Source organism: Eurytemora carolleeae, unplaced genomic scaffold, assembly GCF_000591075.1.
Source record: "Eurytemora carolleeae unplaced genomic scaffold, Eaff_2.0 scaffold1944, whole genome shotgun sequence".
Classification (NCBI taxonomy): domain Eukaryota; kingdom Metazoa; phylum Arthropoda; class Copepoda; order Calanoida; family Temoridae; genus Eurytemora; species Eurytemora carolleeae.
In genome coordinates, this window is record NW_019397841.1 from 5,412 (window position 1) to 22,326 (window position 16,915).

The following is a 16,915-nucleotide window of genomic DNA, read 5'->3' on the forward strand; positions in this document are numbered from 1 at the left end:
GAAAAAAGCGGAAACGGATCAAAAAAAAGCGGAAACGGATCAAAAATTTGAGGAAACCGATCAACAAATTGAGATTTTTAAAGTTTTTGAAAAAAGCGGAAACAGATCAAAAATATGAGGAAACGGACCTAAAATTTAAGGAAACCAATCAACCAAATGTGATTTTTAAAGTTTTTGAAAAAAGCGGAACCGGATCAAAAATATGAGGAAACGGACCTAAAATTTGAGGAAACCGATCAACAAAATGAGAATTTTACAGTTTTTGAAAAAAAGCGGAAACGGATCAAAAATATGAGGAAACGGACCTACAAATATGAGGAAATTGATCAAAAAAAAGAGGAAACCATTCAACTCAAAATTTTGGGAAACGGATACAAAATATTCGGAAATCCCTCAACAATTCTGAACTTTTGAGGAATTTCCTCGAATTTCTAAATAAAAACGGAAATTCCTCAAAAATAATTTTTGATCCGTTTCCGTGTTGAGGCGTTTCCATGTCACCGGATTTTCTAAATTTAAAAATGCATGAAATTAAATCTGAAAATCCGGAATCAACATATTTTAAAGTATACATTTATTTCTGCATATTTTCCTATTATTCTAATTTAGACATTTTTACTTATCTTAAAAATTCTTAATAACAAAAGAATTTAGAAAGAATAAAAATCATCAAAAATAAGAATCAATAAACAACTAATCTACCTTTAATAAACAGCTAATCTATCTATAATATATATATAGATAATCTACCCTAAAAACAGCTTATCTACCTTAAATAAACAGTTTATATCTATCCATAATAAAAGCTAATCTCACCTTTAATAAACAGATAATCTAGTTGTAATAACTGCTGATCTACCTATAAAAAACAGCTAATCTACCTTCAATAAACAAATAATCTACCATTAATAAACAGCTAATGAAAGTATAATGAACAGCAAATCTACCTTTAATAAACAGCTATAATTAACCTGTGTTAAAAAGGTAACACATTTATAATAAACAGCTAATTTACCTATAATAACCAGTTAATCTACCTTTAATAAACAGATTATCTACCTATAATAAACAGGTAGTACACCTGTTATAAACAGCTAATCTACCTTTAATAATCAGATAATCTACCAAAAAGCTAATCTACCTTTAATAAACATCTAATCTACCTATAATAAATAGCTAATCTACCTATAATAAACAGCTAATCTACCTGTAATAAACAGCTGATCTACCTATAATAAACAGCTTTTGGCTACGTTCAATAAGCACGAAGTTTAATGATCATAGTTTATTAAACTATACATTTTGAAAAACTATATATATTCTATTTTTAACAATGTGAAAAATATCTGGTGAGCTTGAATCTCTCTTGTCTCTCTCTGCTGTGTCGTGTTCTGTTGAAGATCACTGGGTCGTCCCGCCACATTATTAACCCCAGAAGATACGACAGAGTCAAAGGCGGACACAGGGGGGTGGCGGGGGGACATTCGCCACCCCCTGACAGATTAAATTTTTTTGCTCCTAAAAAATCTTGCCACCCCCTCACTTAAATCCTGTGTCCGCCCCTGGACAGAGTCAAGGCGAAGGAGGTTCTTCTTTCTCTAGCTTGTCTGTAGGGGTTTCGTCTAAGGATTTCTTCTGGCTGAGTGAGTAGTTTTGCAGAATTGCGCAAAATGACCATGTATTCGACATTAAGCAATATTTGTTGCCTGATATATGTGCATGGAATTAAATATGATTTTTTTAAATATTTGGACATTATGATGTGAATTAGTTGCAGTTAAAAAAAACTTCCATATAGTAGCAATTTTAAGTAACAAAATGATGTGTAAAGCAAAATATAAAGGTGACACTAGAGTTGTGTCTCAAGCTTAATGATGACAATTTTGTATTAATCTATAAGATGAATATATATTTTCCTTGTTTAAATGTCTGTTTGTGAATTTGCAGGCTGCAGGACCACATTGGATGAAATGTGCAAGAAACTCTGGGTACCCAGGGGAAAGATTTTTCACAGAACTTTTTTGGCGTTTACCGAAGACAATGAAAAGTATATTTCTAGTTAGGCATAGATTTACAACAACAAAATTTATCTTATTTAATGCAAAAATCCCATTTGATGAGAAATAGAACTAAAAATTAAACATTCTCAAATAACAAGTATTTGTTTATCAGCTAAGACGCCATGGGTTAGAATTGCAAAATATTAATTCACAAAAAGTGAAGGATGGGAAAGAATCAAAAACAACTGTTAAAGGAACTGTATGAGTAATTTCTGTCTTGCCATCTTACTGTGCAAAGAAAAATGTTCAAAAATAATTATTTCTACTTTTGACTAATATTAACATGTGGCATTTGTTATTACATCCATTTTTCAAGGGTTTTTTAAATATAAAAATTTCAGCCCTGTAGCCTAACTTTTTTTTAAACACCGACCCGCCGTTTGACTGTCCTCCACTCTACCCTCTAACTAAAAAAATTTGGCAACATTTGTTTACATCTCTATGATGTTGAAAAATTTAAAAAGTTTTAGCGTTCTATTGTAAGCTGTTATTTAGAACACACCACAGGGGGGGGTATAGAAAACACTCCCCCCCCCCATCGTGATAGGGTTAGTCAATTAAGATTATGAAGATATTTAATCTTCGAAAATTTTAATTTAAAAAGTTATAATGGAGAAAATTGGAATACGATCATTGAAAATATTTTGAATTTGATTCTTCATTTCAAGAACCTGAACCACACTATTTATTACTTGATGAATAAAATAAATTAAACGTATAAAGAAAGATTCAACGAAAAGTGTAAAAAATATAAAAAAAAAACTACAATTCAAATCATTAACTCGTGGGGTAAAATTATAAATCTCAATGTTGTGTTAAAATGAATGAAATGGATATTTATATTTTTAAAGCATGAGTAAGCATTGATTAGAACTGATAGGGCCATGGATAAGGATAAAAACTGATAGGGCCATGGATAAAGATAAGAACCCGATATTTACTGCACGGGCACTTTTATATGCTTAATTTCTTTATTTCAGTTATAACCATACTGATAAAAGAGTATGATGGTCGCAGTAAAGTAAACCGGCATCTACCTGAAATATGATTTTATTAAGTAAAATTATTTTCTTTTAGAGTGTATGTAGAAATTGAAAAAAAATATCAAAAAACTCTGTATCTTAATTTCACGAGGCAATATTAAACATTACAGTACTTACAGAGACATCTAGGTTTCATAATTTAAGAATAAATTTAAAACGTCAATAATAGACAAATAGAAATAAACAAAGAATAAAATAGAGACTTTTGATATCTGACTTGAAAACAACAAGACAGGGATGGACATTGGTTACTAGTAAACATCCTTAATTAAACTAATGTATTTTTTAACATGCAATTTACTTGTCAACACTTGAGAGTGTTTTAAAATTTCACCAGAAAAAAAACAAAACTATGAAACTTCTAAAATATTCTCAATCCTGCACTCTCCTAGCCAAATAAATTTAATGAATCATAATTAAGAATGAAATTTGTCACTGCTTTACTAGCATGAAAACATCTTAGTTTATTTTTTTCTTCAAATTTAATCCAACTTATAAGCAATTTTCTGACTTGCAATCTTTTAACAAGGATGAAATGGTACGCTTCCTTTTTCCATTTATTATTTGACTCAACAAAATTATTATTTTAATTTTTTCAATAAATAGAAAGCGTAAATTAATTTTACAAAGTAAATCGATGAATTTTTCATGGAGAGGAAACAGTGTCTTCTGACCTAAGAATTTTCCGATCTAGGGGTTTTCAGAGCTAAAATATCTAAAAAAAATAGTTAGGTAGGTTTAGCTGGAGTTGAATTGGAAATAGACGTGGTTGAGTCTTTGCCACAACCTCAATTCTTCTAATCCCTATCTTATCAACCTGATTGTGTTTACCTTTGATATTTCAAACTTATAGATTATTTGATCGAACAGAAATTAAAGGTTGAAATAATATTAGGTCTTAAAAACGTTAGCTCAGAAAACTTCAGGTTGGTACAGGTTCCTTTCCTCCTGCTTCGAGGAGCGGGTATACCCTTCATGGCTTGTATACGCGGGTATAATGCAATTGCGTCAGTTTTCTTATCAATAAAATTGCGGGTATATTGCAGGCTGGATAAGAATAGTGCTTTCATTATTCATAAATCAGCTGACTTGTGTTTATAAGTATTATAAATAATAGATATAAGTAATATACCTGCTTTTCTAACTTAATGCACACATACAATATAAACAGTGAACAGTTAGAGTCAAATTATACAGTGAAAACAATAAAACTGTTCAATCGAAAGACGATATTACAGCACCGCAGCATAGATAATACGAGTATAGAGTCAAATTATACGATGAAAACAATAAAACTGTTCAATCGAAAGACGATATTACAGCACCGCAGCATAGATAATACGAGTATAGAGTCAAATTATACAGTGAAAACCATAAAACTGTTCAATAGAAAGACGATATTACAGCGAATTTAATGTTTTTACATTTTCAGGGTTACCTACAATAAGGATGAGACAGTGAAGACTTATTTCAAGGTTAAATTAAGTCTTCTGCCTCAAACAAAGTAATATTTTGGCTTATTTAATGATTTGGAAATGAATTTAAAAAAATTTCAGGGAATCATGAAAACTAAGAAGCCTAAAAACCCCGTACAGTCGTGTCTGAAGTCTCATCTTTTGTGGGTAACCCTGAAGCAAATAGTTTACCAGTAAATTATTAAATTAGTTTAAAATGTATATCTTTACACTGCCAATTTCATTGTCTCGTGTTTATTGGACTATTTAAAGTAAGTATACTTAATTTAAAAGTCGTCTTACTATTCTAAAATAATCAAATTCAGATCCTGGGTTGTCTTCAAATTGGATGAGACTTCAGAGACGACCGTACAGAATTTATATTGTCTGTGTCCTGAAATGTATGATTCGCTTCAACTATAAACATGTTTCTTTCTTTGCCTAATCATTGAATAATCCATAAAAAGATTTATAAATTTTCTTTTTATAGAGAGAATTTAAGTCTAAAAATTTTGGAACACGTTGTGGCAAAATAATAATATTATGTTAATTTCATGAAATGTTATGAATTGATTATTTCTAGATATAATTTAAGGTTTTTTAACAAAGCAGACATGAAATATATTTTTTATTCATTTTAATAAAAAAATATAGAAATATTCTAATATTTTTTTTTGAAAATCTGGTACCAAATAAAACTTTATAGCACCGTGTTATAATATATGACGATGATCACTTTTTTTCAGATGAAAGCAATGACAGATTTATGCATTTTAACACGATGATCAATGACACAATAACTAATGACACAATGAGCAATGATTTGATGATCAACCCTTCAAGAATTAGAAGCTCTGCTGCTTCAGTGAATAATGAAGATCCTCTTTGCTGCTGTGAATACAGGGACATTTTGAAATTTTTAATAATGAACATCTGAATTACAAAATTTAGCATCACCAATTTTACTACTGGAAACTATAAAACAATGGAATAGAGCAATAATTAAACCTATTTAAGGTTGTTAAAAAGCAAATAGTTTTACTAGACATTTATTAGAGCACTAATTTACACTGCACAATTGCTGTTTCTCATGCTCATTGAACTTTTTCTCAGGCTTCTAAAAGTCGTCTTCCTATTTTAGAGTTTTATAGCTATTACTGTATAATTTAATTTTATAAAAACTTTACTAAATCCAGGTATTTACCCTAACTTTTTTTTAAATTTTAGATTAAAGTATTTAAAATTATATTTTATATTTTCCATGCTATTAGATATATGTGGGGGGGGGGGTAAAACTTTTAATTAAAAAGAAAAAAAATGTTAGACATTTTAATATTATTCGTTCATTGAATTATCATCATGGCCATCCAAAAGAGCTAAAAATCTTTAATACAAATTAAAACCTGACTTTTCAAAGAAAAAGTTATGAATGATGACCGACCCCCCCCCCAAGCCACCCACTTAAAAAGAAAATTTTAGAGCTGATGATGGATCAACCTCACATATTCTAACTCTCTGCTGCAATTGTGAAGATTTTGACAGGTTTATTTAACAGAACTATGGATAGGGGTATCTTTAAACCTAGGAGTAATAGAACTATGGAGAGGATATCTTTAAACCAAGGAGTAATATAACTATGGAGAGGATATCTTTAAACCAAGGAGTAATAGAACTATGGAGAGGATATCTTTAAACCAAGGAGTAATATAACTATAGAGAGGATATTTTTAAACCAAGGAGTAATTGAACTATGGATAGAAGTATCTTTAAACCATGGGATTGTAGAACTATGGAATGGGGATTCAAACCAAGGAGTAATAGAACTAGTTTTGTTTAGTTTGGTTGATGGATTTAGTTTTGTTTAGTTTTGTTGATGGATTTAGTTTTGTTTAGTTTTGTTGATGGATTTAGTTTTGTTTAGTTTGGTTGATGGATTAAGTTTTGTTTAGTTTAGTTGATGAATTTAGATTTGTTTAGTTTGGTTGATGGATTTATTTTGGTTTAGTTTGGTTGATGGATTTAGTTTTGTTTAATTTGGTTGATGGATTAAGTTTTGTTTTGTTTGGTTGCTGGATTTAGTTTTGTTTAGTTTGGATGATGGATTAAGTTTTGTTTAGTTTGGTTGATGGATTGATCCAAGGTGAAGGTATCCATGAAGGCAGGTTGACCGGGTTTATGTCTACAGTAGAGAGCAGGGTCAGGATACCCTGGAGGGGAGGAGCTGTCAGGTCATTAGTAAATTATTTTATAATTGTTAAAGAGATGTTATTTAAAATGACCTTTAAATTTAGACCTTATTAGTGCAGGAAACTTTTGTGGTTTATCTCTTTATCTGCAATAAACATTTCTTTTTGTATCTTCTGCATAAATTCTCTATTATTTTTGCCATTACAATGACGGAATTTAAAGAATTAGAGCCGCCGCTTAAATTTTAGACGCAGCTCAGACGGTTGGTTCCACCTAAAATTGTATTCAATGTTTCAAAATTTAAGCCGGCGCTTAATTGAAATCGGCTTTGGCGGATTTGAGACGCGGCTCAAATTCATTAAATTTGGACGCGGTAAATTTACAAAAACCTTTAAACAGGTTTCCAAAAATCGTTGTAAGCTAAAACTTAAATCCAAATTTAATAATTTTCCTTATTCAAACCACATGAAAAAAATCAATTGTTATTAACTTATAGTTATTACTTTATTCTTGATTTTAAATTCAGATAAACTCAGGGAGTAAGGAATAGAAGGGAGATACAACTGACGCGCCCGCCCTACCATATGATTATACATTCAGCTTTGCAGACGGTACTTCATTTGTATAAGAAATATTTGTCTGATGTACAATTACCGCGTATACAATAACCTATTCTGAATATTTCTTATACAAATGGAGTACCCGTCTGCAAGGCATGTATAATCATGGGTAGGGCGAACCGCGTCAGTTATATCTCACTTCTATTCCATACTCCCTGGATAAACTGGATAAACTGCATTAACTCATCTTTACTTAGAATAGTAATCAAAAAGAAATTGAGTGTTTGCCACACACTTTGATTTTCTTAACCTTGTATATTTGCAATAAGCCTAATGTCATAAACCTTAGATACTTTAAACCATAATTTATGTTAGATCAAATAGTCTTAGTTTGAAATTTCAAAGATTTACACCATCAGGTTGCAAAGATATAGAGATTAGAAAATTTGAGTTTGTGTCAAAGACTTAATTCCTTAGTATACTTTGTTTTCAGGCTTCCTCTTGATAAATTGATCCCAGTCATACTTGTTCCAGCTTTTCTTTGGGTTTCAAGTATTCATCCTGTTCTGCTCTTCATCCTCATCCTCATCCTACCCCTCATTCTTTATTCTTCTGCTAGGAAACATACTTATTCATTTTTATTCATTTGCCATGAAACATACTCATTTGCCCTAAATTCATGAACTATGAAACAATTCATCCTATATTCATGTACTAAGAAGTATTCTTTTAAATTCAATGTTTACCTTTACTATTTATAAACAAAGATGGTTTACCATCATAATTTAAAGTAAAAGATACATTGAAATAATACCAGAGCTGTGAACTTTTAAATGAATAGAATCAGCCAAGATTGTTTTAATCTTATGAAGAAAAAATAGGGGTAACTCATTCTGTCCTTTTCCTCAATGTTTTCATCATATTTTATCATGTGCTTATCCCATTAAATCAAGTTTGTTGTACACTGTACAGAAGTATAGTACGGTACAGACCTGAATCCCGGGTATTCTTGTACACCTCGTATACAGTTTCTGCAACCTTTCTTAGTATATACCAGGTATATATCAATGATATTAGAAGGTTGCTTTCATCCTTCTGTGACTTTTAGGGATTTTATATTACAACAAAAGCTAAATAGTAGAAAATTGAGAAATACCGAGCCGTGTTTCCAATCTTTGTTATTTTTTTTTACGATAAAGCAGTCCGTGAAAGCTGGTTATATTGCATTAACCCCTGTCCAGATTAGACTATTTATGTCTATCCATTTTTCAAGAGTTTTTTCAAATAAGTAAAATTTAGATCTATATATAAAGAGTTGTTCAAAGAATTGTAACTACTGAGGACCGTCATGATAGACGTGAAACATTATGTTTAGTATAATTCTTTTTAAATAAAAATGTGTAGTTAAAAACTTAAATATAAATAAATATAAAGAATAGAAAAGTTTAGTTTTTTGGTGAAACCAAGACGGGATTGAATTCAATTATGCATTTCACCCTGGTTAGTCCGGGGTGAATCGGATCTCCGATGCCCGGAATTATGCAGGGCCCGCAATTGTGCGCAAGTGAAATCTACTTTAAAGTGAAAATATTTGTTTTGCTTTCTTCTAAATTATTTTTTCTTTTGATAAACATAATATGAAATGATCAGGAATTAAGATTTTTTTTTTAGATTGAAGTGGTTGGTTTCTCTTGGATCTCTCCACATGATGTTTCTCCCTTACAAAATATTCTACTAGGGAATTCATTAACTTTCTTAATTCATCAAAATCATCAAAATTGACATTTTCAAATTCATCAACATTAAAACTGTTTCTATATTTATCAACATTGAAACAGTTTTTAATTAGTGTGTAGCAAAAAGCGTGTAAACAAGATATTCTGTATAAACTTGCAGTACGTTGTATAAATTACAAATGATTTAATGTTCTAAACTAAGACATAATGATATTATTCATTGAAACTGCGTTTCAATTTAATACTTAACAAACTTAGCTTAAATCATGCGACATACTTAAATTACGCTATAAAATAGGGACTGGGATAGATTACGCAATAAAATAGGGACTGGGATAGATTACGCTATAAAATAGGGACTGGGATAGATTACGCTATAAAATAGGGACTGGGATAGATTAACTTCGTTATACATATTCTCCTTAATCCTTTAAATAAGTACCTTCAACTTTGCTAGTTGTTTTAGCTTTGAATTCAATACAGCTTGAATTATACGAGTTGAGATTTGGACCGTGTGTCCTTTAGAACCAGACAGTTAGGCCTAGTTGAGATATTGCCTATGTGGCATTGAGAATAGTAGAGTTAGTCCTGGTGGATCTTGGTATTGAGTATACCTGGATAGATACGTCTCGAGTAAAATTGAAATGGTTTATGTATTTGCTACAAGTCAACATTAAAACTTTAAAATTCATCATCAAAAGAACCTGTCAAATCATTCGTTGGGATGTTTAGAAAGATGAAAATTTCCCTGTATGATAATTGAAGGACTGCAGTATGGATTTATTAACATTGAAACTTTAAATTCATTGAAATTGTTTATATTTATTAACATTGAAACTTTTGATTCAATAACATTAAAACTATTTTAAATTCATTACTTTATAAATTCACAAACTCTGAAACTTTTCCGACTCATTAACTTTGACACTTTTAATTCATCAAAATTACAACTTTTAAATTCATAATCATCAAAATCAACAATTGTGCAATGTCCATACTCATGCACCAATTTCACTTTTTCATTGATAATTAATGTCCTCTTTCTGTTCCAAAGTATATCTCATTATAAAAAGACGTCGACAGGGAGGAGGGGGGGAGGGAGAATTGGGGTTCATCCCCTTCTGGATCAGTGAAAGGTATCCAGGAGGTTTTCTGTCGCGGTCCAAATGGGAACTCCCTGTAAACATCTAGTCTCTGACATTCCGATGTCGGACATCAAAAGTCCAAAATTATTTACCCGACATCGGCACTAGAGTAGGNGTCCCTGAGTCACATTAATAGTCCTTGTTAGATGAGTTTTGTATCCAGTAGTTGGAAGCCTAACTAGTATATTCCTGTTTATCCTGGTGCGCAGACTAAAGGGGATTCCTGTACCTGGAGAAAAGGGAAAATACTGCAGGTAGGGTGTCCTGGTAGGGTGTCCTACGCTAACGCATTCTTGTTTGCTGAGTCCATTTGCGCCTGATCCAATCAGGGTTCAGTCATGTGTTTGTTGTCTATTCTGAACCAATAGAAATAGTATGGCGGTAACATCTATCTGTCTATCTAGCTCATTATCCAATTAGAGATAAATCCTTATATCGGCACTACAGCAGTAAATGGAAATATTTACTTCTACTGAAACTATAGTGGTACGAAACACGACAGTTGGTCAATAGTTTAAAATGTCTTCTTCCATAATTAGTTAAGTTGTTTGATACTAAAGAGAATGATAAAAAATATTATATGGAAATCATATTTAAGTGAAATTGATTTCAAAGTAAAATGAATTTAAGGAAAAGATGTTTTTCAACTAAATAAACTGCAAAATGTCTTTCTAATACAATTTATATGGAAGAAGACAATCAAATCTATTCGCCACTGTCATATTTCGTGTGACACCCTGTAGGTCAGGTCAAATAAATTCTAGTTCAATAGATGGCAACTTAGAATTTGTACACTCTCATTATGCAGCTGTATTCTGACGTCACAAGTGTTAATTCATTTTTTGTTTTAAAAGTGTTTATCATACAGTACAATAAGGGCAATTTTATGTGTTCTTTATTTTCTGTTTTTACATTTTTTTTATTAAATCTTGGAAAACATGTCAACTAATGTGAGGAAATTCCGATTTTCCCGTTACATTTGACACTTGTGACGTCATGCATAATTGGTCGATTTCTCTCTTGCCACCTTTTGTACTTGATAATCTATTCCAAATTTGGGTCAGGTAAAGATGTAAGAGAGTATAACAAAGCTCTATTAACATAGATACAGGGTTAACCACAAAGGACATGAGACTATAAAGACGACCGAAAACTCTTAACATTTGTCGATCCCAAGGTTAAATTAAGTATTCGGCCTATAGTAATCTATAATGGCTTATGTAATGTTTATCTACAGTTTAGAGTTGCAGGGAATCGTGAATATAAGGAACCAGACAGTATAAATTCCGTACAGTAGTCAATTAGATGGCTCATACCTTGTTACTAACCCTGTATATTAAAGAATAGAATGTGCGATATTTTTCATAGCAGATTTCATTGTGTACAAACGGAGTGCAAGACCAATAAACAGACATTTGTATTCAGAGATATTTCAGGATTCTTTGAATACGAAATTTAAAACCTTAAATAATATACTAAATTCAAAGATTTTATCCTTTCTGTTAAAAGCTAGAGTATTTTTTTGTAAAACTTAACCCTTGACATGGGTATTATATCCATCAAGTGGCGGTAAGATGGCAGTCAAAAACCGTTGGTGGGAATATAGCATGTCATGTCGGTACAACTATAGGGCTGTTTAGCCTATATTAGCTTATTATCTGTGTACATCTAGTATGTCGGTACAACTATAGGGCAGTCTAGCCTATATTAGCTTATTATCTGTGTACATCTAGTATAAGGTGACAGATAATATTTTGGGATTTCTAGGTCATTGTTTAAACCTCTTTCATGCATAGTAGTCAAAATGTCTTCTTACACTATGACCAATGACTATCTAAAGAGGTTGAGCTTTGAAATTTTGAATACTTCCAAAGTTTTTTAACCCTATTTCTGTGCTGGGGGTGGGGCCCATGTATTTTTTAACCCTATTTCTGTGCTGGGGGTGGGGCCCATGTATTTTTTTTAACGTAACTCGAAAAGTATTGGTCTGAGGCTGTTTAAATTTTCTGACGTGAGGTCTAAAATCGGGCTTTCATACTTACTGCCTGCAAGTCCTCAGGCACACTGCCTGAATAACTACCTCTTCCTATAACAAACTAAATCTTTGGTTTGACCCACTTGTTGTCAGATTTTGATAACTTTTAGCTTACTGGAAAGTCTATGACATTAGGAAACGGATTGCACAAGTTTTGCAAAGAAATGTTTGCAAATTATTTGGATACAACCCGTCAAAAGAAATTATCACATTTTTAATTTCTCTTAATTACACATCAGGTTATTAAAAATTTTGCAAAATCTTTTGCATATTTGAAATCAATGTTTTTATCAATTGTGGCGCAAGGAAAACTATGGAAATTATTTTTAAACACTAATTGTAGAAAAACGATGATTCGGATTTTTGATCAGATTAAGATTGTGAATCGTACACTGCCATCTTTGTAAAGAGTGTCACTTGAAATTACACTTACAATCCCTTTTCAGACAAGAGTTGTTTTAGAAGAGATTGTGCATTTGTTGAAAAAAGTTAAAAGAATTTTTTCAGATAGATCGAAATCCATTCATTTAAAATCGAAATTGTAAATTGTAACTTTACATATTCATTTAGAGAACATGGACTGCTTCAATGGACATTACAATTTTAATCTCTACATCAATCTATCTAGCAATCTTACTCAGATCATTTTCATCATATTTCTGGCTTTTTAATCTCTACATCATCTTTTCTAGCAATATTACTCAGGTCATTTTCATCTTATATCTGACAGTTTTAATCTCTACATCATCCTTCTAGCAATCTTACTCAGGTCATTTTCATCTTATTTCTGTCATTTTTAATCTCTACATCAATCTATCTAGCAATCTTACTCAGGTCATTTTCATCTTATTTCTGGCATTTTTAATCTCTACATCATCCTTTCTACCAATCTTACTCAGGTCATTTTCATCTTATTCCTGGCAGTTTTAATCTCCACATCATCCTTTCTAGCAATCTTACTCAGGTCATTTTCATCTTATTTCTGACAGTTTTAATCTCTACATCATCCTTTCTAGCAATCTTACTCAGGTCATTTTCATCTTATTTCTGGCATTTTTAATCTCTACATCATCCTCTCTAGCAATCTTGCTCAGGTCATTTTCATCATATTTCTGGCAGTTTTAATCTCTGCATCATCCTTTCTAGCAATCTTACTTAGGTCATTTTCATTTTATTCCCGGCATTTTTAATCTCTACATCATCCTTTTTAGCAATCTTGCTCAAGTCATTTTTATCTTATTTCTGGCATTTTTAATCTCTACATCATCCTTTCTAGCAATCTTCTTCAGGTCATTTTCATCTTATTTCTGACAGTTTTAATCTCTACAGCATTAACTTTCTCTGGATTCCTATACTTATTTTCTCATTCGTTTTTATTTCTAATTTATTTTGGCGCTCTTAGTTTCATCTTAAAGAATGTGTCCTTTTTGAGAATATTTGAGTTTTTTTCTCATATCATCTAAATGTAGACTCATATAATTACATTTAACCCTTCATCCATACCTGTGCTAAAACGTCCTAGTTTTCGAAATAAAAAATGATTATTTTTATGTGCTTAGATGCCTTTTGGATTTTGGAAGCATTAAAACGTGTAACTAAATGCTATAGACCACATTAAGATTAAAGGTTAATGACACCATTGTGAATTTAGGATGCAGGTTCTTAATCTTGAGTCACTTGAAATTACGTTTACAGTCCCTTTAAGACAGATTTGAATGTTTTCTCTATTTTAGCTCCACTGTGTGCTCAGAAGAACTGTTCAGCCAGCTGAGTGAGTACTTTTTTAAAGATAAATAGGCGTTAAGGGGGCTTTTCGTCCATATTCTATTTCAACTTTTAATTGTGGCTCTATCTGTGAGCAACTTCTCTCTGTATAAAACAATAGCAAACAAATCGCAGTTGTAATAAATTTTTTTTCGCGCATTTTCAAAATTTTCATAAAACAACATTTTGAACAAACTTTTTAAGCTTTGTTAATCCATAAACCTTCCCTGGGCCATGTGAGACCCAGACAAAATTGGAGCCCGATCGGTTCAGCTGTTTTGACGTTTATTAGATACAAACGGCCAAACACCCAGACACCTAAGCCAAGTATTATATAGATGAAAAAACATTGTAATTTTTCTACTTCCTATGCCCTGCAGGCAAAGTATGCTGGCCGGAGTATGGAAGAGATAGAATAGTTTTTGTGACAGCTATATATACAGGTATGCAGGGGAATCCATATATACAGGTATAGACGATATTTTTTTTTTTTAACAATGTTTTAATATATTTTTAAAATTTTTTAAAAAATGAAATGGTACGAGGTATAGTAAATAATATCAAATGTTCATCTTTTTTCTCCCTTTTCAATCTGCATGTCCCAAATTTTTCTTTTTCTTGCCTCCCTTTTCCCGTTCATCTGTATACGCTGCTTTTGAAAGAATGGTTACGAGTAGCTGTCTTTGCGCCAATAAGACAGTGCACGATCACCCTTTCATTGTTATATGCCCCCCTCTCCGTTCTTGTTTTGTTTTGCTTAATTGTATTTAATTAACTAATTAATTAATTAATTAATATTATGGTATTTGATGTTGTCACAAAGCAAATCGTTTTACCCTTGTTTCACCATTATCTTAAAGAACGAGTCAAAAGTATAATTTGTTACTGTACAGTGTGCATTCTGTTCTTTTACATGTGCATTCTGTTCCATAGTTTTGGGAATATTAAAACAGCCTCTAAAATCTTATCTAATTTCATTCATTTAAACTTTGATCTTATCTTCTTTCCTTAATGTATGAAAAAAACTATCATTCATACAGGGTGTCCCAAAAAGAACAATAGTGGTAGACGATCAATGTTGAACGATTTTGGACATTTTCGATATCTACTAAATATTTCTGGTCGGTTGGTGTAATCTGAAGCCTTCTATCAATTGTTATTCAAGTTTGAAGTTTTGGAATGCCAAAATTCTATCAAAATCATTCAATATTTGTCAAAATATTAACAATAAGGCTACCACTTCTATTTTTGGGACACCCTGTATATGAGCCGTTATGTAAAAAATCTGAAATCTGAAAAAATGTGAAAATACTTTTTTACGAGTGTCTTTTTTGCCATACTTTACAAAAATTAAATATCTCCAGTGCTTGATGTGCAGAAAAGCAGAAAAGAGTTATCTAATAAAGAATTTCATAAAACAAACATGATAAATAGCTAAAATGTTGTATAAAGCAAAAAGCCACTGGACAAAAACTCTAGATAGCTTTAATGTCGTAGCACCATTATTTTAAATTAAACAGTTCTTTTTAAGAACTGAGAAGTCTCAATTTAATATGGAGCTTTATGATAAATTGAAAAATAATTCAGGACTGATCAGTATACTGTTGGGGTTCCTCTTGTGTGGACACATGTACAAAATAATCAAAAAATTCATTGTCTGATATTCAAAAGTTTACAGATACTTTATCTTTTTGATTTAGATTGTGAACATAAATTTTTAAAAGAACTGCGCTGCGAACTTTAGAATGTATAACCTTTAATCCCAATTACTTAATACGAATATCTACTGTGGAAAATTTTCATTTTAGTCCTTAATCCACTCTTTTTCTCTCTCTTTGGATATCCGTTATACATTGTTTTCTCTAATGAGAGTGCAGGAATATAGTTCGTAAGTTTTATTGACCAATGACAGCCTTGAAAATAAATTTCATCCCATGAGAGAAATCCGCAATTCCCAACAAATAAAGAATATGCTGTCGGCCATTTTGTAAATTAATCGATGAAGAAAAATGTTTAATAATACGTTTGAGATTCTTTTTTAACCAATTTTAACTAATGTATTAATAAATACATGGGTGAGAAATAAAGTGAAGACCCTTCCAGTCAAGAAAATGAAGAAATCTGGCGTTCCTAGAATCAAATTTGTTGATCTAAATATTTAACCTCGAGATTATGTTAGTTATGTTATGTTCTTATGTTATGTTATTATCTTATTATGTTATGTTAGTGTTATGTTAGACTAACATAATTTCGAGGTACTGTAAGTCTCGAGATTTGCAAACAGAGAGGATTAAGTATTAATCTCGATATTCACCATTCTAGAGTTCCCTGCTTTGTAAGCATAATTTTAATTGATGAAAGAAAAGAAAGTCCGCAAACCTTTTTTTGTTTTACAATGTATACAAAGAGAAAATGTTCACAACTGAAGCGCCCTTATAAAGCTCAGCGCCCAGTGTTATAGAAATGATAAACAGAAAATGTGTCTTCTGCTTTATTTTATTTTATATTATTTTATTTAATATGCGGCTCAAACATGGTCGACTCCCTTGAAATTGTATTCAGTCTTTTGAGATTTAAGTGGATTTAAGCCGGCGCTCAATTGGAACCGGTTTTTGAGGTTCAGCAACGCGGTATAAATTTTTTGAATTCGACCATAGGTTTTAGATAAAATTTTTTATAAAAATGAAATTCTTGTAGAAATGATAGACAAAACATGTGTCTTCAATTTCGTATTTTTTTGTGAGAGTTTTTCCAAATGTTCTGTAATAAATAAACTTATTTAATACATTTTATTTTTCAATATTTTTTTTCACTAGATGCTAATTCATTTAGATTAAGCAATCTTTAACTAAAACAGAAAAACATTATGCCAAACAATTTAAATAGGCTTTTTTAAATGAATTCAGGAATGTTATTTTCAGGGGGGGGGGG

General features: G+C 31.3%; 2 protein-coding genes across 5 annotated transcripts; both read left to right on the top strand.

Annotated features, from left to right (window-relative positions):
- Positions 1-5,307: 5,307 nt before the first annotated feature.
- On the top strand, positions 5,308-10,458 carry LOC111716079 (palmitoyltransferase ZDHHC23). 4 transcript variants are annotated; one of them, XM_023491488.1, is made up of 7 exons: positions 5,308-5,460; positions 6,037-6,099; positions 6,675-6,785; positions 7,798-7,923; positions 8,277-8,361; positions 8,976-9,042; positions 10,349-10,458. In XM_023491488.1, the coding sequence occupies exons 1-7, from the start codon at positions 5,324-5,326 to the stop codon at positions 10,441-10,443; spliced, it is 684 nt and encodes a 227-aa protein (XP_023347256.1). In that variant the 5' UTR covers positions 5,308-5,323; the 3' UTR covers positions 10,444-10,458. The 4 variants fall into 4 exon arrangements, with proteins under 4 accessions (XP_023347256.1, XP_023347258.1, XP_023347255.1 ...); XM_023491490.1 differs by having other exon boundaries at positions 10,352-10,458; XM_023491487.1 differs by having other exon boundaries at positions 8,976-9,039.
- Positions 10,459-11,858: 1,400 nt separating this feature from the next.
- Positions 11,859-15,710, top strand: LOC111716078 (uncharacterized). The gene is made up of 5 exons (XM_023491486.1): positions 11,859-11,864; positions 13,042-13,184; positions 13,954-13,991; positions 14,365-14,427; positions 15,572-15,710. The coding sequence occupies exons 1-5, from the start codon at positions 11,859-11,861 to the stop codon at positions 15,643-15,645; spliced, it is 324 nt and encodes a 107-aa protein (XP_023347254.1). The 3' UTR covers positions 15,646-15,710.
- The last annotated feature ends 1,205 nt before the right edge of the window (positions 15,711-16,915 follow it).

Coding starts and splice junctions, on each gene's coding strand:
- LOC111716079 (XM_023491488.1), top strand. CDS start 5,324: ATGCATTTTAACACGATGATCAATGACACAATAACTAATGACACAATG. Junction 6,100..6,674: donor AATTGTGAAGATTTTGACAG/GTTTATTTAACA, acceptor AGTTTTGTTTAG/TTTGGTTGATGGATTGATCC. Junction 9,043..10,348: donor CTTACAAAATATTCTACTAG/GGAATTCATTAA, acceptor TTTTGTATCCAG/TAGTTGGAAGCCTAACTAGT.
- LOC111716078 (XM_023491486.1), top strand. Junction 13,185..13,953: donor TTTCTAGCAATCTTACTCAG/GTCATTTTCATC, acceptor TCTCTATTTTAG/CTCCACTGTGTGCTCAGAAG. Junction 14,428..15,571: donor TGTGACAGCTATATATACAG/GTATGCAGGGGA, acceptor AAAATAATTCAG/GACTGATCAGTATACTGTTG.